The 25,155-nt window shown below is 38.5% G+C and overlaps 1 protein-coding gene across 5 annotated transcripts in view; it reads left to right on the top strand.

Annotated features, from left to right (window-relative positions):
- Window positions 1-25,155, top strand: part of AFAP1 (actin filament associated protein 1) — a 117,154-nt gene that overhangs the window by 74,698 nt on the left and 17,301 nt on the right. For all 5 annotated transcript variants that reach the window (XM_017828062.1, XM_017828059.1, XM_017828060.1 and 2 more), the window contains 7 exons: window positions 120-331; window positions 3,316-3,495; window positions 13,153-13,245; window positions 14,721-14,805; window positions 18,747-18,896; window positions 22,145-22,356; window positions 23,825-23,970. In XM_017828062.1, coding sequence (XP_017683551.1) covers window positions 120-331; window positions 3,316-3,495; window positions 13,153-13,245; window positions 14,721-14,805; window positions 18,747-18,896; window positions 22,145-22,356; window positions 23,825-23,970 — 1,078 coding nt within the window. The remainder of the gene's footprint in view (window positions 1-119; window positions 332-3,315; window positions 3,496-13,152; window positions 13,246-14,720; window positions 14,806-18,746; window positions 18,897-22,144; window positions 22,357-23,824; window positions 23,971-25,155) is intronic.

Raw genomic sequence — 25,155 nt, 5'->3', positions numbered from 1 at the left:
TTGTTCATGGCTGACTTTCAAAAGCCTTAACTTAACTTGAACCTTCTTGAGGTTTTCAGTTATTTCAGTTACTTCATGGCTAATTGTTTTAAGCTAATACTTTTACACTTCTCTTAAAGATTATGACTCAGATGCTATGAGCAGCTCTTACGAATCCTACGATGAAGAGGAGGAGGATGGAAAGGGGAAGAAAATGAGACATCAGTGGCCTTCTGAGGAAGCCTCTATGGATCTGGTGAAGGATGCCAAAATCTGTGCCTTCCTTCTTAGAAAGAAACGTTTTGGGCAATGGACCAAACTACTGTGTGTTATCAAAGAAAACAAACTACTGGTAATTTTTATTTTTAGCTAGCTATATTTTCTTTGTACCTTTTAGTTGATGTATTTATTTTTACAGGAATCTGATTTTTGGAATAGATTCTGCAAACAGTGGCCAAGTCTACAGTAACCTTACCAAAGAGTTCAGTCATGATTTATCCAAGAAGCAGAGAAACACTGAAATTATAAGTGTATTATTTAGCCACTTAGAACTTCGATTTTTATTTCACTTAAACCCAGGCAGTTCCCTGATACTGGAAAGAAAGTCTGGCATATTATCTTCTAAAATATTTATTTGGAAAAAAAATTTGCTGAAACTGTAAATCCAATCTTCCATTCCCTGCGGACAAAAAATCTCATAGGGAGCTTTGTGTGTGAACTGTTGAATCAGACTGCTGGAGAGAAAAGTCCCTTGTTAGACTGAGAATTCACTTGGCAGCATATGCTGTGGTAATGTATACACTTTAAACTAAACCTTTGCCATCTGTTCTGCAGTAATTACAGATGCAGTATTCACATGATGCACAGCTGCATTATAGAAAGGAAAGAAACAAGTGGATGTATTTATTCCTTAAGCAAATCTGTTACATTTCTTTCTGATTGGAGGCACCAGTAAAAGATTCCATAAATTATCTGCTCATAGATGTCTTCTTGTTTTCTGAAAAGAGAACCTAAGCGAGGGAAACACTTACTGTCTGTCATTATGGGCAAACTAATGCTTATATTAATGAGTAAGTTGGGGTCTTAGGCACTCCCTGCCTTCTGATTTGGTGCTTCCAACTGTTGTAACTAATTGCATAACTAACAATTACTGCAATATCCCAAACATTAAAAGCTGATTAACAGGTGATAGAACATCTTCTGTAGAACCTCTTAGGTTCTACAAAGCTTAGGTGTGTTCACTTTCCAAGTACATTTGTACTTATGGCAGTATAGAAAATAACAGGATATGAAATAGAGGTAAGAGATACCTGAAAATATAGTTGGAACAAATTTGCTAGTTATCTGTGGTTATGAAGATTTAATTTTTATATCCTGCTCTACTTAAATTTTGAAAAAAATGTTCATTCTGATTCAGCTTTTATTATATTCCCATAGTACCATTATCCCTAGTCCCCATTTTTATCACCATATATCAGTATCATATCATATTTCAGGACCATCTGATAATAGCTTGAAAAAAAGAAAGAGTCAAAGAAACAGATTTTTCCCTGAAGTCACACAATATTTCTTCTACAGTTACATTTTTTTGTTCTATATAAAAATATGTTATTTTTTATATTTTCATTTCCTTTAGCCACATGTGTGGTCTGAAAAGCTTATTTTTTCCTTATGGGGATCGTCTTTCAGTAATTCTGTAATGGGGATTAAGAAAATAAAAATCACAATAGGAGTCTAACAACCAAGTTACACAATTTGGTTTATTGTTTGAAGGAGGACTTGGACATTTAACTTATGAGATATGCAAGTAAAACAAATACATGTTCTTAGGGATTAGTAATTGGTTGTATCATAAATGCAGCTGTCATCATGAAACAAAAATATTTTAATTAGCATTAGACATTAGAAATAACTTTTAGTAGGGAATCATTTTTCACTTAAAGTCCTTTAATATATACATACTTCAGTTTTAGCAATATATAATTATAAATAAAATATTTAGATTAATATAAAAGGAATTATATGCTGTTTATTGATTCTTAAAGTGACTAATGTATATCTTCAGGATTTCATAGCTTGAAGACTTAATATTTTTTAGATGTTACAAACTTAAAATCTGTGACCAAAGTGGAGAAACTTTGATGTAATGAGCTTTGGAGAGGGAAGGAGAATTGTCAGTGATCTGCAGAGGCTAGTTAGAGTGTCTGTATTTGGTCAGCCCAAGTTGTAGTGTTTATAACATTCTTTTAACAGCTACTGTCTTCCAGACAGTTGCATCATGACGTGAATACTGCCCCAGATATGCAAAAATTTGTGTGCTTTTCTCTGTTCACATTTATACTCAGCTATTCTGTGTATACTAATTAGTCTTCTTGATGATCAGATACCTCTTTATTAGCAGATTTCTTTTAGCCTTAGTGCTTATTTGTATGAATGAAACCCCAATTTACATAAATATATAACTGGATTCATATCCAGACTTAAACATTGTTCTGCAGTCTGGCACTACAACAGCTTTGGGAACCTCAGCTGTACTGATGTGTGTTGAAAGGTGGGAATAGAGATTGGGTCTGTAGGACAAGTGATGTAAAGAGGAACCCTTCACCTTCACCAGTTCAAACATAGAGCAGGTCATCAGTCATCAGTGATCCAGTATGAAATGGCTCTTCATGGACAGCATTTACTAATGAGGAAAAAAACATCCCATGAGTTACATACTTTAAGCCAGGGGCTTATGAAGTAAACTAACCTGGAAACTTATGCAGTTTTGTGCAGGTACTATTAAACTGTATTGGCTGAAAAAGTCTGACTTTGCCTACTTTCTGCACCATGACTATTTTTTTTACTTATCTCAAGAAAATGAACAGCTGAGTAAGGCATATGCCAGTGGCTTTGCAACTGCAGCATGTAGGCACTGATGTAGATTTGCCTTCATATGCTGGTCTGTTGCTGGAGGGCAGGGTAAACATCTGGTCTTTAAAGTCGTTAACTGTACAAGTTTATTCTGCTGCTACATGTGAACAGATATCCTAAATCACCCTCTTCCTACCTGATCAGAGTCAAGGTTGAGTCATAAGGGTAAGGGAGAGATGCTTAATGCTCTCCATATGTTGTACCTGTCCTGCAATTATTGTCAGTCTGGAAGTAATTTTGCTTTACAGAGTGGATGAGAAGAAGAAATGCAAAGTTGGCTTTGGGTGAACTCTCTGGTATGTGGTAATGGGGTGTGTAAAAAATATTAGAAATTAAAAAATAGCATTTCTATATAATAAAAGCTTTCCTGCAAGGTTCAGAAAGGGAATAGCTAACTTTTGAACTTTCCTTATATTTATTTAGTGTTACAAAAGTTCCAAGGACCAGCAGCCCCAGATGGAGCTGCTCCTGAATGACTGCAGTATCACCTATATTCCCAAAGACAGCAAAAAGAAGAAGCATGAACTGAAAATCTCACACCAAGGAGCGGATGCCCTGGTTCTGGCAGTGCAGAGCAAAGAGCAGGCAGAACAGTGGCTAAAGGTAAGGGGGGATTTCTGACCAGGAGCTTTTCCGCCCACAAAGTGCTCACATTGCCTGCTCAGTTGCTGTTAAAGACTTGAGACACAGACAGCAACTTTCAGGCAAATCCAGACACCTTAAATCCCAACTAATTTGGGACTACAGAAATACAGATTTAATGTTCAGACCTTGAAGCAATTCCTTGGGCATCCAGGAGCTCGGGGTTACACCAGTGCTGCTGCTGCTGCTGGGATGGTTTTCACTGCTCATGGCGCAATAATCTGGCATTGAAAGGACAGGTGGCAAATTCCCTTCTGTCTTCACCTCCAGTTCATTTTCCAGAAAGATCTGGTGGTTAGAGCACACTGGAAGTGAGTGGAAGGTTCAAGTTCCCTCAGGTGAAAGGAGCTGGCCCTCACATTATTTTTGCCATGGTGTCATCTTTTTAAAAAGGAGGATCTCTGAGGAGATACCTATTTGAATTTCTCTGGATGGAGAAAAATCGTTCAGTTTCATGAAGGCCATTCAAATTTGTTAATCCTGGTTTAGCAGTGTATCATCTGTTATGGTTTGTCCTGGGAATGCATATTTCTGAGAAGTGGGATTTTGTCATCTTCCACTCCTTTCTGTTTAGTGTCTGCAAATGTGGAAAATCCCATGGCAAAGGCTGCAGTTGTAGATCCTAACCAGATTACTAGTATTTATGTTGGACTTTGCTAGTCTCAAATGTGGAGGTCAGTGAAGCAGTGTGGGAAACTATCACTGCAGTGGCAGTAGCTTGTTTTAAGACCTTGAAATCCAGCCTTTTAAATACATGTAAAAGTCTGAATGCATAAAACTCATCAGACATTCTCCATGCTGTGCTCTGATCTAACCTTATATGGTACTTATTTTTCTAAGAATAAATTGTATTTTTCCAAATACAATTGAATGAAACACATAGGAATTTCCTGATGGCAGATAGTTTTTCTGCAGTAAAGGGAGAATAAAATGCAGCTTAAGAGGTATAAGTTCTGCTGTGGGCTAATGTACTAAATGGAAAATTAATCTGTAATTTCCTATTTAGCAATGTCTGAATATACCTTTTGGGGATTTGCGGTTTGTGTGCGTTTGGTTTTGACCGTGAGTTTGTATCTTAGCTTAGAAAATGCAGTTTATTAGAAAATTAGTTTCTATTTTAATAGAAACTAGTCACAACCAAGTATTTGTTAGGCTGCTTCTAACATCGCTATCTTGTTCTAAGTTTTAAAGTTAAGCACCATCCAAATGTCCCACCAGTCCAACTAGAGCTTCAAAAACACTGATTGGAATGAAAAGAAATTCATAAGTCATATTCTCTTCCAAGGGAATTCCGCTGCAATTAGATCATAGTAACTGCACCCTTATTTCCTGCATTGTTTTAAACTTGGGTTTAGTAATTCTGAATTCATTGACATTTATCAGATGTTCTTCCATATGAATTGGTTTTGGTTTTTTTTAATTGTATATAAAGCATCCACACACAGGCAGACAGAACAGATTTTTCCATATGCCAGATGCATTCCTGCTACGTTAAGAAAAAAAAAAAAGATATTTTGTGCAGTTGCTTGTTCACATAGTTGTATTTGCTGAGGGCAAGTGGCTGTGGCTGGACAATATGTTTTCTGCAAAGCATTTGGAGACAGTCTGACTTTATTTAGCTCCTTCATGCTGCAAAGCTCTCTATTAATAAAAACTCTTTCAAGTACATGGCAGGCTACTGAACACTCAACTTCCAGGTCCTCAGTGCTGCTTCAGCTCTCTGCTTGTGCACTACAAATTGCCTGTCCAACAACTAACCAGAAATGATCTGTGCAGCTCTTGTGGCAGCTGCAGTGTTTTCCAGTAGTAGTACAGCCTTTGGAGGAGAAAAAAAAAAGCATTGTTTTCTGTATTTTTAAAACTGTAGCAAAATTTAAGTGGTTTTTTTATTTATTTATTTTTATGTAAATAATTATGTTTTGGTCATTCAAACCTGATTTAAAATGAGCTTTTGAAAATCATGTGTGGCTTTGTGTAGGACCTGAGAAAGGTCCTGCATTATCTTAGGAGAATAACTTGCTTTAACTTTCCCTGCTGTCCCTCACTCAGAGGGCCAGAGTCCTTCCCAGTGCTCTGTCTATCTGTGTGATTTCTGGGTAGATCCAGAAACTGACAATGAGAAAGGACTCTGCAACCACATTTCTAATTCATAAGATGCCTTCTTGGTAAAGATATTGTACCAGTATGCTGTTTATCACCCAGGAGCAATGGGTTCTTATGAATTCATATGTTAAGTGTCAAATTAAAACCTTACTTTTGATCCTGAAAAGCTCAAAATGGCTTTGGAGGCCAGATTGTCGTTTGAAAGCTAAACCAAATGATTTTTTTTCAATTCAGATGTAATCAGTATAAAATATGTTTATTAAGTAAATAATTTTAAAGTATCTATTGGAAGACAAATTCTAAATAGATACACAATATTTTTGACCTTTTTTTTGTAAAGATGACACCAAAAAAAAACCCCCAGCTGATAAACCTAGTGCAAATTTAAGTCTAGACTGGAAACCACAAAGGGAGTTTCAGTTTTACCAGCTAGCAAATGCTTGATAAAAAAAGATAGCTGATGTCACCAAAGAGGCTGTCAAGACTTCAGAGCAAGGAATGGAGCTAGCAGAAATTCAGGCTAGAGCTGAGATCATCTCAGTAATATGGTGGGCAACGTAAAGTGATGGAATTTTCCAGTCTTGAGTCCTAAAATGTTCCCACAAAAATGTACATGAAAAAATGTGTGCAGTTACACACTCTGACCCAAAAATGAGCTTTTTCCATGTGCACTTCAGTATATGTGCATCTGTGTGCGCTTTTGTGGTCTAGTAAGGTCTGAAATTTTCCTGTTTGTCTCAGCACATCCAACAGAAACTGCACTTGTTTGTCAGCATCCCTGGGAAATGCTGCATTAAAAATAAAAGGACTAGTAAGAACTTGACATTATAGGAAGATGCTTGTTTAGTGGCTTCATTAATACAGATGAATGTGTTCTGTGTGCAGAACCTTCAGACTAGGTCACAGAAAACTGCTCTCAAAAATACATGGATGCCAAAGAAATTAAGTTCTGAAGGAGCTTGTTGTAGAAGACCAGTAGAAGGAAATGGTCATGGTTTCTGATCCCAAGGCCTTCTCTTTCTCTCAGCATTCCTCCTGCAAAAATGTATTTCTGATTTATCATGCATGAGAGGTAATCTATCATTTTGGCATACTGGCCTTGATTTTCATTTTTCCCCGTGTTAGGCACCCTTTGTTAACTTCTCTTCGTTTTGCGGTGTGCAGCCATTGTGCAGCAGTCTCTCCAGTTGAGGGTCTGTAATTGAGCAGCGAGTCTTCCAGGCATAAGGAGACATTTCTTCATATATCATTTTGACAATGTTCAATCAGTTCTGAACTTGTTGTAATAAGGGGGAATGTTTTGCCCTAAAGAGAGAATAAAATCATGGTTGTGACTGTATCCAGCCATCCAAAGACCCTGCAACACTCCTTGTAGGGCTCTTTATCTGGTTGTCCTATGCAGTTTTAGTCTCTGATTAACTGCATGTTGTCTCTCATAAAGTCTTTGTAAACATCTCTTTTTTTCACTGCCTTGAGTTTACTGAGGGGAGTCAAGTAATTTCTGGCTTCTAGTCTTAATGTGAGCTGAGTTTTACCGAAGAGTAAACTACTGACAGTGCTATTCTTTAGCCAGTTTAAATCAGCACAAAATTGAGCCTGTAACTGTAAACATTATGTGGCTGATTTTACTTTCTATGGGAATTTCCAGCTAGAGATCTGAACACTTCAAACATTTCTTTCTTGGCTTATGTAATGTTCCCCAAAGAGGTTATTATCTTCATTTTGTAGCTGAGTAGAGTCAAGTGCTAAATGATCAAGCCTTAAAACTGACTAGAAAATGTGTTTGGGGATGCAGACTCTGTACCAGTAAGTTCTGTGCGTTGTTTGTTAGTTTGTAAGTGACTTAAATAACGTACTGTGTCCCAAGACAGTCGGGCTGGGTTCTTTCTTCACTGCACATCATCACCAGCAGTGAAGGCTGTGCAATCTAAATTAAACCTAGGACTTACACCACTGTTGTCTCAAACAGGTGGTTTGAAATACTTCAGTTCAAGTCACAGCAAGGTCAGTGAGTTTGCATAAGCGCTGTTTAGGACCTCACCTGTAGAGGTGACAGACCAAGCTGCGTGTGGGAGCTTTGACCAGTCTGCAGGACTCAGACAGTGGAATTTGACAGAGCCAGAGGAGTCCTACTTGGCTGTGAACCAGTGTCTGCATGTGTGTGTGACCAGCACCATCGAAAACAATACATTTCTTAAAAAAAATTATGTATATGTAAACTAAAAAGAAACAACCAAACCACCCATGAATCCAGAACCACAAGCTTGTTTATTTAGTTGTTTTCTCAGTGATGTTTTCTTTGAGTTTCCTGGCTAAAATCACAAATACAAGTTGTAGCATGTGTCAGAGTAGCACCCAGGAGGGCTGAGATTTGGTCCCTGCTTTCACCAGTATTATTTCTCCTCTCTCCTACTCACAGCTTCAGATGGAAAATTATTTAAATGATATCTAGCTTAGATCTACAACCTAAAGTGATATCTGCATCTCCACACTGCCCAACCTGGGGATGCAGCTCCCCTTGCCCAGGATGCCTCTGCCCTTGCAGCAGCAGTGTCTCCAAGCCACCCTCCCCATCCACCCGGCACCTCCTTCCCTGGGCTCTGCCTGATCCAGTGGCCATATATGGCAATAGACTTCATGGTAATAACGCAGGAGAAATGATACAGGGATTGTCTTGGTTGAGTAAGTCAGAAAAGTATTTTAAAGGGGATACACAGACACTAAAGATAGGTTTGCTAGCTGCTAGTCTGCCAGAATCTCATCCTCACTTTGCTCAGATAAATGGCAGTAAGGCAGAAAGATTAATCTTTTCAGGCTTGAGAATAATTTCCAATACAGAAGGTAAAGGCGGTTTCTTTTTGAGACTTAAAGCACAGACTATGTTGGGAATAATTTCTGCCTTTCCTGCCTAGATTTTCTTTTAGGTAAACTTCTTGGAGCGTTTCTTCTCTGCAAAACAGTAAGAGAATTTTGCTGCTCTCTTAAGGAGGAGGAGATTGACACTAACACATATAGTTTGTAAGGGTCCACATGAGAGAGAAAATGAGAAGTTAATCACACCAAAATGACAGAGTTCCAGAAAGTCAGTACTCTTCCAGCAGTTAGAAAGGTGCATTTCAAGAACGAGAAATCCTGGCTTACGTCTGGAGCCAAACCCTTTTCCCTCTGCTGTGTTGTGCTTAAGCAGATTTCAGCTTTAACAAATTCATATTTTCAGAGTTAAAGGACAGAGCCAGGGGATACAGCCTGTCCCGTTTCTAGCAATTCCAACATTTGCAAAACATGTGGATAGTGGGGGACAAGTGGGTGGGTGGCTGGATGCATTTCTGACCTGGTTACAGAGAGTAAAGTAAATGTGCAGTCAGGCTGTTAGCTTTATACCTTGAACTTGAAAGTATTAAAATTGTGAACTTCTCCTATGAGTTTCATGAAAACACAGACAAAACGAGGCTCTATAATCACATCCTTGTGGTAAGGGCAGTCTGTAGCCTGAATTCGTCCAATGGTATCCACCAGGAGAGAGGTCTACATGCTTCTAGAGGGCAGGACAACTTTTCCTTATCAGATCCCAAAGAGATCAACAACAATAAACTATCTACAAATGTACTTCTACTCAGAATTTGTTTGGTTTCCATGTGTCAGGAGCTGGCTGGGAAGCTGCTGGCTTTCTGGTTTTACTACAGAGCCAGTGCTTCTTGTCTGGAGCTTGGATCTTTAAAGTAGCCAGAAGAATCTAATTTGTTTCTTCTGACTTTGCATGTAGAAAGAATAAATGTAGGACAAGTATTTTGCCTCCAGTCCTGGTGTGTCATTTAAAATAAGATACAAGAATTATAGAAATTTGCAGGTGAATGCAGGTATTGAGGGTTTTATAGTAAATGTTAGTGTTGTGTAGCAAAATTTTTTTAAAGAGAGAAATATTCCAAATATGCCATGTGGCAGAAATTCCACTGACTTCACTATTGTCAATGGCTCAGGGCAGGGAATCTTTTCATCTTTCTACGTGCAAATATTTTCCTTCTGTGCCTCATGTCACTGCACTCAATGCCATACTCAGATATATATCCTGATCCAGCTAGGGATTCAAGGTCTAGAGCACAAGTCTTATGAGGAGCTACTGAGGGAGCTGAGGGGGCTCAGCCTGAAGAAAAGGAAGCTCAGGGGGGACCTTCTCACTACCTACAACTCCCTGAAAGGAGCTTGTAGCAAGGTGGGAGTTGATCTCTTCTCCCAGGTAACAAGTGACAGGACAAGAACAAACAGCCTCAGGTTCCAGCAGGGGAAGTTTAGATTGGACATTATGAAAAATCTCTTCACTGAAAGTGTTGTCAAGCACTGGAACAGGCTGCCCAGCAAAGTGGTGCAGTCACAGTGCCTCGAGATATTTAAAAGACTGGTAGATGTGGCACTTTGGGACATGGTTTAGTGGTGGACTTGGCAGTGCTATGTTAATGGTTGGACTCGATTGTCTTAGGGGTCTTTTCCAACCTAAACAATTCTGTAGTTCTGTAAATGAGGGATAATAATGCACAAGGTTTTTTCCAGGTCTGTATTTGAAAGAGGCAGTTCTGAAGTCTGCTAATTGTAACATTGTAATGGTAATTGTGGTACTTAAAATTCTTGAAGATTATTTTAAATATATTTTAAATATATTTAGTTTTGAGGCTATCCAAAGAAATGAAAGGTCTTCAGTTTTCTGACTGCATTTGCTCATAAATTTTAAATATTTGAACAGATAGCCTGTTTATGATCTCAGTTTGATTTTCCTGGCAGATCAGCCTCTCTCTGTGTATATGTAGTGTACAAAAGCATTTGTGGTGAGAAAAAGAGAATTATTTCCCTTTTCTAATGAGTGAGAAAACTTTAACTGTTAATGGGGTATTTGCGGTGTATTCTCATTACAGTCTTCCAGATGATTCTGTTTTATTAAAAATAACACATTGGGGGATTCCTCGTTTTTTTCCTTTCTAGTTTCACAGCCATTGAGATACATTTATTCATATTTTCACGTGTTTCATTGCAATGGATAAAAGTTTCTGACCTCCATTCCCCACTTTCACAACTGTTTTTTGATGAAAATAGTGATCTTTTGTTTTCATGTGACTCCAGGAGATGGAACATAGAAAAAACTGATGAGAACTTTTGAGTCTTGTGATTGAAATTATGCAAGTTGGCAATACTGGTGGAATGCTTTATCCTTAAAATTTTGAGCTAAAGCTATATGCATGTGAAAACCAGATTTATAATGCCAGCTGTCTGCAAACATAATTATAGAAAGTGCATCCAGCCAACCATTATATATTAAAGACATTTCATCCTGGTGAGCTGTAGAAGAATGAATTTTATGTTGTGCATTGAACACAATTATACTGCACATAGAAGATGATGAGCAAGTCTTTGCCAGTGAACCTCTTGAACCCAAATGAAGTGTTGGACCCTTGAATATGCGTTTACTTCAGATCCTACCACCAGCTCCCTCTTGATATTGTGTCATTTTTTTAATCAAAATTTAATTACAACCCAATTAAACACTTCAGCTTCTCCTTAAATATGTGGGGTACGATAAGAACCGGATTTACTTGAGTGCATGACTTTGCACATACTGTTTAGTTAGTGCTGCCAAATCATTTCCCTCTGTTCTGTCTGTAACTCCCATTACTATCTGCCTTTGCCAAAATTAACTAACTGTGTGGTGTGAGCAGATGCTGAAAACATGAGCCATTGAATCAGGGTCATTCAGGAGACAGAAATGAATGTTCCCGGAAACTGTACAAACACATTTCTCTAGAAAGAAAACAGCAGTGTATTTACACCATACTGAAGACCAGCAGTTGAAAATAAAACAACACATAAAAAAATTCTTATGATTTTGAGGAATTCAGGGATATGTTTAACTCATATCCATAACATACTCATAACACATTCAGGGATATGTTAACAGTGCAAATGCTCTGCAACAGATTTGTCTAAATTTTTTGTTATAAAAGGACGCCAAGTGCTATGAAATACTGGGCTTGCTTCTGAAACAAAATATAGGGAAGTTCAGACAGTCAAGGAAGGATGCTGAAGTGTTTTAAGATACTAGCTCAGAAATAAAAGTGTAAGTTTGTTTTCTGGTTTTGCTTAATTTTTTTATGTGTCATTGTATGAATTATTTAATCTTTCTTTTGTTCCTGGGTTCTCCCTCTGTAAAATGGGGCTGGTGCTCTTCCTTTCCTTTTGGCATATAGTGCCTATAATTTACAATGTGCTCCTGAATAGCAATAGGGTCTTTGTAAGCCCATAAACATTTGATTTGTTTTAGCTTCACTCTTAAGGGGAACTTAAGTATGGTGAAAGGACCATTTGGTGCCATCTTCAGCATTTTAATAGTTTCCATATCGAAATTGTTCAGTTTGAAACTAAAAAGGCATTTTTTACTGATTTGCTTTTTCTCTTCTTGAAAAAAGTCTGGATTTTGACAGTTAGCTAATTGCTACTTTTCCTGAAACCAGATGTTCTCAGGGCAGATCGTTCTCTTTGCTAACTGGGCTTGCTGTAAACAGTGTAAAGGGAGGAGCTGGATGTGTAAACATGCTCGAGTACATGCAAAAGGGAAAGTTTGCATCTCTAGTGGTGATGTTTCCTTTTGTATCTCTCTTGGCTTTGATGTCCTTGGGTGGCTGCAGGGCTGTTATCAGCACGGTATAGCTCAGCACCGCCTCAGCATGAGTCTGGGTCGAGACTCTATTCCCATCAGCACAAGCATTTTCAGGCTGTTAATGGACTGGTGGTAACTTCACAAGAGATAAAAACCTTAGCTACGTCCGTGGGGAATCATCAAGCATCTTTACTCATCATGTATTTTTACATTTATATCATTTCAGGTTTTTAGGTCATTCAGATTCTACCAAAATATCAGTAAATTCCAAATTCTAGATTTTTCTTTGACTTTTAAAAACAGAGAAAGTTCCATTTCCATTTTCTACAAACACTTTACAATTACTTTGACCTATACCTCTAAGTTAATGTGCAAGTATAATACAAACATGCCGCAAAATACCACTCTGCAATATTAACTCTAAGTTGATCAGCACTTCATTAGTTCTCCGACAGCAAAAAATGAGCATCTGTGTAGTATATTATGCAAAACTCTTCTCCATTGTCTTGAGGGACCTTGCATTTTATCCCATTTTTTCATCATTGTAATGAAATTAGTTTTGTGGTGTCAGCTGACACCACATTGCACATGGAAATCAGCACTGGTATCGGTTTCTTTACATGGGGAGAGCCTTGAAGCTTAGTTTGTCTAGAAACTGAAACCTTCCACCTCCAGCCATTATGTCTCCTCCAGGTCATACATGAAATGACTTAGGGAGGGAGTGTGGAGAAGTTGTTGTAGTGGCAGCCTGTCTGACACCTGCCAGCCTAGTAAATGTCTGTGTGATTCTCCTTCCCATCTCCCTTCACATTCATATATAATTACTCTCATTTGTATTTTATAAATAATTAATAAGTTTTGCCTTGTCTCCTAAGGTTATAAAAGATGTGTGCAGCAACTGTACGGGAGCTGTAGACTCTGATGGGCCATTGTCTAGTTCTCCAGTACACAAGACGGAGCTAGAAAAGGTAAAGTTATCAAAATGGTGAATAAAAAAATCCCTTATGATTACTTAAAGAGATACTGGTGGGCATTGAATGTAAATACTTGCTGACTTGTGTTGCTGTTACAGGCACATGGTCCCTGTGTTGTTTTTGTTTGTTTGTATGTCTGCACATATCCTACAGAGTTGAGGTTTCTGCCATGTCAGTTCATTTGGCCACAAACAACCAGCAGACTGGCTCGTATCCAGCTTTTCTTCAGCCACAGAGGGGTGCAGACTAAGCGGGTCTGATGTGTGTGCTAGGATGCAGAGGTGCTCTCCATCCAATGCAAAGAGCAAGCAGGGGTATTACTCTCAGGGAAGAATAGCTGAAGATTATACAAAAGTTTTAAGGGAAAGTCTCATTTTGGGGAATTTAGTTGTGTAAGAGCTCTCTGGGCATGCTGAGGTCACTGTTTTGGCAAACCATTTCAAGCATTCATGTCTCAATACAGAAACTTGGCTATTCACATGTGGTTGTCTCTGCTGCCTTGACTCAGCAGGATGTGAGAGCAAGAATTAAAAAAGTGAGCAGCTTTGCAGTGAATGATCAGTACATTACCAGCACCATTTTAAGGCCCTGCTCCATTAAGGCGTCCATGTCAGCAAATCCCTCTGCAGACTCTGCTTAAAAATCCCTCTGACAAATGTTTCAGCACCGAACTCCTAATGGCAAGATTCACCCTTCTGGTGGAAGTGCACCACTGTCAGTGGCATTATGTTGCTTTGCACCTGGGAAACCAAGAGCAAAGCGTGTTCCAGGACAGTTCAGACTTCCTGGTTTCACAGGCAAAAGCTGTTGTGTTTGCATACTTGCACATACCAGCACAGTATTGACAAAGTAGTTGAAAGTGTTGTAAAATAGTGTTTTTCTAAAATGCATGCTATAAGAAGGTGTAACAAAATTTCTCATTCATTCCTTTTTGTGATAATCTACACATCTTCTTTGTGGCTTCACCACTCATGAGAAATTTGGTCACCAAACCTGTGCTGGCATAAGCTCTATCTACGTCATGCCATATCTCATGCACAACCATTACAAAATAATTAATGCTAAAAGTTTATTTCAAAAGTCTCTTTTTTGGACATATTGAAAGCACCTTGTAGGAATGCACTGTTTGCTGAGAAGTTGTAATTGCAAATGCATATACGAAACATTATTTAAAGATACAGTTTTTACCTTATTCTTATCTGATCCATGTAATTCTTTATTGCAACATTTAGAATCTAGAAATTAATTAAAATATATTGTGAATTTCAAATATAGACTATTTTGTTATTTCTTTAATCTTCTAAAGCTTCTAAAACCAAAGTTTTTACTGTCTTCTATTTCTCTTCCAAGTGAATGTGAGCTTGAAACATGTTTTATTTCATAGTAAGCATACTTTTAAATTGACTGATGACACTTGATTTGATGAAGGTGCAAACATTTTATGTCAACTAATCTACTTGCCCCTGCAGAAGTTGTCATTTGAGAGGCCGAGCTCAGATGGGGAGGGTGCTGTGGAAAATGGCATTGCTGCTGTGTGCAATGGGAAAGAACAAGGTACGTCTCAGATCCGGAGGTGTTTGGTGTAAGCGATATGTACATATAGGGAGTGTCAGGTAGTGAAATACCTGGCTTTTGTCTTTTAAAAATAGGCAGTAAAGTTTTTCAGGATTCAGTTTAACTTGAAATCTGAATTATGTCAAGAATGAATCCTTAAATTTTTGCAGTAAGAGAAGGCATTTGATGTTATTGTGCAGGTAAAATCGATAAAACTAGTATGAGGAAATAGAATATAGAAATTTTGACTTTGCCTTTTCTGTGTTCAAAGGAAGTTTTTCAGAGCTTGGGCGACCACTATAGGCAACTAACAGGTTTTTTTAGTAACTGTATAGTGGCAACATAAGTTGTGGATGTACAGCTTCTAAGGAAAAAAACTATTATTGAATACTAGAAGAAAAGAATCATGCATATTATATAAATATGACCAGTGACAGGACCCAAGGGAATGGCCTGAAGTTGTGTCAGCAGAGATTTAGGTTGGATATTAGAAGAAGGTTCTTCACCCAGAGGGTGGGTGGGTGCTGGAACCGGCTCCCCAGGGAAGTGGTCACAGCACCAAGCCTGACAGAGTTCAAGGAGCATTTGGATGATACTCTGAGGCACATGGTGGGTTTCGATGATCCTTGTGGGTCCCATCCAATTTGGCATATTCTGTGATTCTGTGATCTGTTGAGATATATATATATGCATATGTATGTATACACATATATTCTGTTTATATATGTGTGTGTATACACAGATACCTTTATATATAAACTATTATGTATGATTATTTATATTAACATAATAAAAGGTGTATGATAATGCAGTATCAGTGGGTTTGTGAGTACATATGTATATAATTTTGCATATGCTATTTAGGAGCCATGCATGTTCTGTAGTCCTTATAATCTAAGAAAGGCAAATCCCAAACCCAGGGGGAGTTCTGTCTGAGTTACATCTAATACACTCAACCCCCTCAACCTCTATGCTCTCTTACCCATCCACTTCCCTCCTCCCCAAAGCAGAAGAAATTTTCTGACTTCATTAACTTGCCCTATAGCAATGGTATGGTTTAGATAAGACATTTTTCTGCAGCTGTTAAATGAAGGGTAACGTGAGCTGCAGTGAGCACAATGTCAATACTGGCCTTGGTGCCAGCGCTGTCTCGCCTTTTGACTCATTTCCTTTATCTTCTACCTGGGTCATTTTACAGCATTTCCTGGCTATACAGATCTCTGGCATACCCATCAGTTTGGAACAACATCAGGTTTTGTGGTTTCTGAAAGTTGTGGTACATTTTTAGATTTCACCCTATAAAATCTTCTACTACACTTTCATAAAACTCAATGCCATTTTAATCTCTGAAACCTGCTGAGAAGCATCTGCGACCCAAAACCTGTTCTGACCATGGTGTATAGAAGTACCTGGTGTCTCAGATACCTTGTGGGAGGTATGATGGAGCATGTGTTGCTGGAAAAGCAACCCAGCTTAGAAGCCTCAAGGAGAGTCATTTAAAGTACCAGCTGCTTTTGAAAATTGACCTTCAATATGTAGTAGTAAAGACAATGGGCATTAGTGACTGCAAGAGTATGACAACGATTTACAGATGTCTAGGGTTTTTTTCGGTGAAAATTCCCGTCTCCAAACAATTGACACGATATCCGGAATTGCTGAGTTTTCTGCCTGATTCAGGATATGCTAAACTAACCTAATATAGGTTCAAGTCTAGGTTCAGGGCGCCAAATATGGCGTTTGGGGTACTTTATATGATAAAGAAGGATGCACGCTCTTCTGAGGGGGAGAACAAAGAGGTTTATTTCAAATTCAGCGCTTCCCTTTATACCCTGATGTCATGTGACGTGGATAACCAATAGGGTTATCCATTTAGGCACATGCTCCCTTGGGCTTCTCTGCCCCGGTAAGTTCCCCGTACCTTGGACACGCCTCCTACACAAGAGGAATGAAGTGTGCCTGGCATCATTGTCAGGGTCCTGGATGAAGTTATGCTAAAAATAATGGATAGGAAACATTTAAGGGAGTTCTTGGGAAGAGAGGCTTCAGAAAATGGTCATCTCCAGCTGGCACCCACCGCCAGCCTCTGCTCTGCTTTTTACCAGCTGTTCACTTTGCTGTGGGAAAGGAAATGAGAAGAAAGGGCTTTTGTGGGGGAAAAAAAAAATCACTGGCAACTGGGCAATCAGTATATTCTTTAAACTTGAAGAGATTAGGTCATGAAGTCCTTATTTCTGCTGCCTCTCAGTTCTGCAGGAGAGAAAAACAGCAATGTGGAGGGAAGACAAGACAGAATAACAAACACTGAAATAGGCTTGTCCCACAGTCTGTTCATGCTCATGGGAATGATTCCCTTAGGCTTCCGTTTCAGAGAAATGAGGTTTTCTCAGTCTCTGTCTTTTTTCTATGCTTTTCATCTCCTCCCCCTCAACAGCCACAGCCAGCTGTTGGCTGCTGGTGTGTGGGATGGAAACCTGTCTGAGGGCAGGTGCTGTGCTCTGGTTGCCTCCCCGGCCAGGGTTCATGAGCAAATGGGAAGGGTGGCCATCCTCCCTCCAACAAGGGAGATCGTTGCCATGTTTAGAGAGCACAGTAGAAGTTGTGAACACCCTTCCCTTGAAAAGAGAGCGTGTTGGAGTTGGCTGGGGAGCGACTATCGGCACCTGCAGAGCTGCCGTTCCCACTCAGCTTTGTACAGTCTTGGCTACAGATACAATTTCTACATAATGTTCCATGATTGCTAACAATTAAACGGAACATGATAAATTATGCCATGGTGAATCCCAAACTACTTCTCTGTTTTCTGTGCATTTTTCTTCCCAGTTCATCAATTCATACATTTTGTCCATTTTTCCCTCCATTTTTCCCCTTAGTTTACATGAGTCCATAACCACTGAATGTTCCCTGTTGCAGAAGGAATTGGTATGTCAGGGATAAAGACAGAGCAGCTCAGTCAGTAACTTTTTTAAATGTACTATTCATCAAAATTATGTCTCAAGGAAAGTTGATGAAAGTTTTTGCTGCCTTGTCAGTTATCAGAGAGATTTTTGCTCTGTTGATGGAATCTAGTTTAGGCCACTGAATGCAATTTCTGAAGTTTATTTTGTTTGTTCTGTTTTGCAAATAAAAGGTCTGGTTTTCCTGAATCTGTTTGATCTTAGAAACTTTTTTTAAGAAAACTTGATAGGATTTTAGTCAGGTAGGCACTTTTGAAAATTATATCCATAGTCCTTGCCATATTACAATCATCAGCTCAAAATGCCTCAGTGCACAGAGTTCTAATACAACTAGTATTGTATAAAGGTAATGGAAGCATAGACTGGATGTTAGCAAAATACCTCTTTTCAGCAGAGCTTTTTCTTTCCAAGCCCTCATGATCACAGAAGATGACAAATTCTAGCCATCCAATGCTTATATTGACCCCACTAATTTAATTGTCATTTATGAGTCTTTTTAAAATGTCCATTGTGATATCTTAACCTAATCATACATAGCAGGAGTATTTTTGCTAGGCAAGCATGTTCTGTCTTATTTTGTGCTCTTAATTGTTGAGGTATTTTGAGGAAAATGTTTAGGAACAATGAAGAAATGTCTGACTGGATTTTTAGTGTTGTGTATATGAGCTAAGTTTATTTGCGGGTACCTCAGTCATACTAATAAATTAGATGATGACTGCTGTGGAAAGAGACTTGCAGCTTGATTAGATTAAATAAAACTAGAAGCTTGATTTTTGTTTTTATTATCCTTCAGAATGCCATGATTTTTACAACACAGAGGTTATTAGAGAGGGCACATAAAGTTTATCTCATTGCAGTCTTCAACCTTTGTACAAAAGTTCATCTTGCACAGGATATTTTTGTCTGAACTTCTGTTTTTATTCAGGTTTTCTCTATTCATCAGTTAGGTTAAACACACTTTAATACAAACTTTTGCTTTCTTAATAGTGAAGAGGAAAAAAAGTTCAAAAACAGAAACCAAGGGCACTGTGACTAAAGTAACGGGGAAAAAAATAACGAAGATCATTGGTTTAGGAAAGAAAAAGCCATCAACAGATGAACAGACCTCATCAGCTGAAGAAGATGTTCCAACATGTGGTAAGTGATTTTTCTCCTTGAGTCTTAAATGCACATTCCAGTAAAACTTTATGGAATTCTAGCCTAGAAATTTCTCTAAAATTGCGTTTACTGCTATAATTCTTCCCCCAACATGCAGAAGGATGCACCAGAACTGCAAGAGGAGTAATTAAGAGTTTGTGATTTAAAAAGAGACTAAAATAATTTGACTTTTTAAATAAAATGGCAGCACAGGCTCAGAAGGAATATCATTGCTCTTTGCAGAAGTGAGGGGGAAGAGAAGTGTGGACAAAAAAACATAAAGAAACAAGAGCTGTTCTCAAGCAAATGGTTATAAAATGAATATAGGCTGAACTATGAAATAAATTTAGGCTAGGAATCAGAAGAAGGTTCTTGGAAAGTGATCAAGTCTTTTATAATGGATTGTGGTTAAGGTTTTATGGAATAGCAGGCAGCAGTCAACTGCCCTCAACGAAAGCGATTTGAGTTTAATTATAGGTTCCTAAAGTGGTACATATTGGGCAAAATGAAGTAACAAATTTCTAGTAAGCTATTTTAACTCTTAATTTTGATCACTCCATATGACAGCTGTGGTGCTTGGCAGCACCAAGGAAGCGTATAAAACAGCATGCAGAAAATACTTACATTTTATGTCTTAGCTGTTAAGGTTTGCTCACAATTTAAGACTTTGTGCAATGCACTTAGCTGATGTCCTCACAGCTTTGCTATTTTAAAACAATGCAATGTATTTACATTCTCCTGTTTGCCTTCTGGTGCTCAAATATTAAGTAACACTTCAATACATAAATAAGATTGAAGACACCCTTCACCGAATCCTTTCCAGAAAAAATTTTCTGTAGAAAGCTTTGAAGCAGTTGCACCAGATTCTGAGTTTGAATTTGCCTTTTACCCTTTAATTGACCCAGAAAAACTTTGAGAAAACCCATGATTATGCAGCAGTTGGCAGAACTCATTGGAGCATGAAGTGTGATAGATGCTTGTCCAAGGTGGTAGAAGCAGATCCATGGACCACCAGAGAGAACGTCATAGATCACAAGTGGCTTTCAAGCCACACTTAGGGAATCATTTACATAAGCAAACTTTGACTAAATAAGTGTGTGTATATGTGTCTATACATCAGCTAAGTACAGATGTGATTTATCAACCAAAAGAACAGCTGGGAAAAGCTGTGTCCAGCCAGATGCATTGTCCGAAGCATCTGGCTTCCATAAAAGCTTAAACTTCCGGGCTCTCATACTCCGTTGATTATTCTGTATTATGTGAGATGTTAACCACAGCTGTACAATCTAATTCTTTGTATTTCTATCATTATTTCAGATATGGGCATAAATACAGCCATTACTATTTGCCTGCATTTGGCTCTACTCAACACCACTTGCAGATTTTATAGGAAAATATATAAATGTCTAGGCTTTGGTCATTGCAGGAAGCCTTTGCAGAAGGAGTTTCTCACCACCAGTAATTTGGCTCAGTTCAGTGCCCTCTGGGAGAGTGCTCCATAGTTGGAGGTTTTTACACTTTCGAAGGCTCTACCTCCCATGAACAAAGGGAAAATCCCAGCAGGGCTGCAGGGGACACTCAGCTAGAGTGGAAACTAAAACCCACTGCACTTGGAGTCACGGCAAAGCTCTTCCCTACAACATCATTGGTCCTAGACTGCCTGGATGAAGTGGAAGTACTAATGCCCCCACTGGGAATACGCTGAAGGCATTTTGGTCATTTCAGCTATTGAAGGTTTAAGTAGAGATATGTGGGAGGGAAAGTGTAGGATCCTGCATAGTTCAGCTGAAGTAGTAAGTTTTGGAAGAGCTTTTCTGAGAGGTGCATTGGAAGCAGAGGGGAAAAACTGTCTGAAAAAAAGGACTCTGACTCCAAAACAAGCCATCTGGCTTGCACGTGAAGGGTTTTTCATTTCTAGGGATTGTAATATAATGCACAGTGATACAGGGTTTTGTTACAGGAGGAGGGAGAAGAGCTGAAGAGTATGGTCATCGCAAGGAGCCAAACCAGAGGATTGTGCACATCCTCATTTTTTTATAGCACCTTCCAAGATGTGCACAATTCAGATCTCCTATATCCTGTTGGATTGCATTTGGATGTTGGAACCATGATGTTGGAAGGAAAACCCAGAAAAATTAATAATAAGTCATAGTTTTAATGAAAACCAAAGAGAGAGCTCTCCAACAGGATTAAATGAAAATCAGATCTGAGGTAGAAGACAATTTTTTAACCTCACTTCTGGCTTTTGCAAGATATCATTTTTTTCCTCCTCATAACCTGTTTGAAAGCAGCAACATGCTGAATTCATGTACCGTTTGTATTGTGGAAGCAAAAGTAAAAGGTGGTTTTTTTTTCATTCCCAAACTATAATAAGGCAGGAAAAATGGGCATTGCTTTGATCGTAAGGTTTGAGTCTGGAATGATTGTTGTTATTAGACAGAGAAGGAAAACCACAAAACACTGCCTGTTTAATTGATGTTATATGCCTAGACACTGTATCAATGTAAATATGGTAAGAAAAGTTGTAAGGGCACTCAATCATCCCTGAGGGAAAAAAAAATCTTTTTTTAAACTTTTTTTTTTAAGATAAGCTAAAATTCATGCATATTTACTTTTTGAATTTTAAACCATTATGAATTTTATTTTTATTCACATAGATAACGATCTCTTAAATGTTGGTTATAAGCGTTGCAAACCCGATGTGTATTCTTCTTTCTAAATGAATTTAGAACATACAGCATCAACACTAGCAAGTCTTTAAAAAAACTGCTTTTGGATGTTACAGAAGGTAGCTCATTACCTAATTATATAATAGGAGCTGTAATTTTCCCAGAAAATTTTGGTCAGCCATAGTTATCAAAGCCATTACCCACAGAGAGGGTGTATGAGCACATCGGCTGTGTATGTAACTTTTTATCACTGTCCCTTTCCCATTCTTACCAAAGTCTTGGGGATTGGTGTCCTCCTGCTCATCCAGCTGCTGCAGTGGCTGACACAGAACAGCCATTTGCACATGAGCAGGATCACATATTTATATGCTCTTTTCTAGGTTATTGGCACAGTGATAGTTTTCATCAAAGAAGTGGGGAATGGTCATTTACTTGTCTTCCTAAAACCCATCTGGACTTTCTATTAGAAGAGGAACAAGTTATTTAAGGGCTAGCATTACACTGAAAATAAGTTTCTTTTTTTTATTTCTTTTAAAAAAATGTCAGAAGTAAAATATCTCACATTTCATTTTATTGCAGGATATCTCAATGTGCTCTCTAACAACCGCTGGCGTGAGCGCTGGTGCAGAGTGAAAGACAATAAACTGATTTTCCACAAGGACAGGACAGATCTGAAGACGCACATTGTTTCCATCCCTCTCCGTGGCTGCGAAGTCATCCTGGGACTGGATTCGAAGCATCCCCTGACCTTCCGCCTGCTCCGAAATGGGCAGGAGGTTGCTGTGCTTGAGGTGCAGTGCTTGCTAATGGCTGTGACTTCTAGGAACACCCACAAGCTAAATTAGAGAAGCGCTTTCATACAACCTGTCCATTCAACAAAAAAAAAAAAATCTTTGAAATAATATTATTGCAGAGCTGAATAAGAAATACTGGAAGGAGAAGAGAAATACTAAGTGTTGTAGACAAAAAAAACGACTGAGATTTAATGTAGTTCAGAAATCTTCTCAGTAAGATGCTTTTCTCTACACTGACCTTCCCTTGACCTGGTACTAAAATATCCCTGCTCCTTCTCTAGGCACACTTCTACATCAGGGGTATATAATTACTTTGAGTAAATAACTTAGCAATAATTAAATAATGGATCACTGTTCATGGGAGCTCTAGAGCTCTTAACCCTCATTTGTCTGCTATTTATGTGAACTCCTTTTGCTCTGTCTGTGTCTGTACTAAGGTAATCGTGCAGTAAGAAAATACAGTGTGCCAGCAGCCTGGTGTGTCTCTTGACACACCACATGTGTACACACTGGCATGCTCCTCCTTGCACTATGAAGGTCACACTTTTGTCTGTTTTAGGTGAGTCAGAATTTCTCTGGGGGCTTTATTCGTCATATTTTAAAACCTGAAATGAGAAGATAGGAGGAGACAACCTTGTGCTTTCAGTGGCAGGACGGGCACTTTGACCACTTTATGTTTCCAACTACAGGTCATATTAGTCTCCTATCCTTGCAAACAGGCCTGTTACCTGAGAGCAATTCAGAGAAGTTGAAAAACTAGAAAACAGGTCAAGGAACTGTGAAAGACAATGAAATATTTACAAATAAGAAAAAACCTAAAAAACTCGCAGTTTCCTTCCCCCCCTACTTTTATCCATTATTTACTTTGCTACTGTTTAACTTTTGAATTGGTGATTTGAAGCAAAACATGAAAAATTTAAAATTATTTTAGTAGTATTCATGTTTTTACTTGCACCATTAGGAAAATGAATGACATCATCTAGACAAATTCAGTGAAATTTTCCAAAAAGTACCATTAAAATTTCACTATTTCATTCCCTACTCCCTCTTGTTTCTACTTAGCAGTAACACTGTCTTCTCAGGAGTCATTCTATCTAAAATCCTTCAGTCTAACATCGGAAAATCATTCTGTTAAAGCTTTCAATATTCTGAAGTCTAAAGTAAGCATTACTTGTATCTAAATCCACTAGCCTTAAATGATTATTTTTTCTTCTTTTTTGTGGATTGCCCACTTTGTATTACATCATAACTGATGAGCACACAGCTTACTCAAAGTGCACTCCTTCTAGCAAAGCAGATTTAATAAGAAATCCGGGGGTTTTTAGGAGTTCAACAGAGTGAAACCAGAGCCTCTCATACAATGTGGTAGCAATTTGTCAACCAAGAAGAATGCGCTGTTTTGCAATAATCCTTAGCTCAGTGGCAGAGCAAAAACCTGACCTATGTTCTTGCCCTCTCCTCACAGGCATCCTCCTCCGAAGACATGGGCAGATGGATAGGAATTTTGCTGGCAGAAACAGGGTCCTCAACAGACCCTGGAGCTCTGCACTATGACTACATCGACGTGGAAATGACGGCAAGCGTCATCCAGGCTGCAAAACAGACCTTCTGGTGAGACGCATTCAGCTTCCTGGGTGTTTCCAGTACTCTGAGAATTTATATCCGTATCTTAACTCCACTGCCAACACAGCTTATCAAAATCTACCTCCCTCTTTGCCAGATACTGAACTCCTGAAGTGTTTCAACATCACAGCATGTTAGATGTGTTTATGATTATTGTTTTGGCATCCTGCTAAATTCTGTAAAAGATGCAAGGCACTATGCAATTTTACTCAAATCTTTACTAATTTTTTCAGTAAGTCCCCTTATCAAATGCTGCATTTTAATCTTTTATTTTGCCTAAAAACTTAGAACTATCACTGGAAGAGAACAAATTCTGAAATATGCAGCTATGTAATTCACATTTACTGGCTGTATCTGCTCTACATATAGCCAAATATACAGGATATTATTGGCCCATATATGTAACACACTAAGAATGTATGGCAAATTTAAGTCTTGGATATTCACATTCTCAGTGTTTCCTTCTCAAGTTCTTTCTGAATAATTAAAAACTTCATCAAGCTCACCCCAGTCCAATTAATTTCTGGGGTTTAATTTAGGAGGTGGAAATTGGGAAAGTGTCTAGGGCTCAGCATGGAAACTGTTTAAATTGCAAATCAGTCTGGTGAATTCCCCATTACTGATCCTGTGCTAAGAAGGGTAATGCATACTTAGCATATATAGTGATTTACACATTTGAATCATTTTAGGCATTACAACAGTCTTTGGTGGGAAAAGACTTCTATTTTTCCTAGGCTAGATGAGGTAATTTAAAAAGGGGAGTTAAGAAACGGTTGGGACAGGCGGGATGCCCTGCTGCAGATGTTCCCTGTAGTTTGCCGTGGTCAGAAAGAGGGTGGCCTGAGAAGACAGCTGGTGAAGGCATCATCCCTCATCCCACTGCAAAATGAGGAATTTGTGTGATTTAATACATTAGAGAATCACACCCCATCTGCCCATCGTGACTTCAAACAGACAGAAAATGAAAAAGAAAAAAAAAAGACAAAAGTTTTGACGGTGTGCAAAAGAAGATCCTCCTACCATTAGCGATGTACCAAGAGAAGTTTAATAAGAGAAAATGCACAACTTCAATCAGAATGTCTTCTGATAGAAATTAAAGCGACTCAGTGTTACCACAAGCCCAGTTTTGTGAAAACGAGATAATTTTGATAGAATTAAAATGCACCTAGCATA

Source organism: Lepidothrix coronata, unplaced genomic scaffold (genome assembly GCF_001604755.1).
Source record: "Lepidothrix coronata isolate B3197 unplaced genomic scaffold, Lepidothrix_coronata-1.0 Scaffold145, whole genome shotgun sequence".
In the NCBI taxonomy this organism is placed as follows: Eukaryota; Metazoa; Chordata; class Aves; order Passeriformes; family Pipridae; genus Lepidothrix; species Lepidothrix coronata.
The sequence above is the reverse complement of the archived record's forward strand: the minus strand, read 5'-3'. Positions and strand labels throughout refer to the sequence as shown.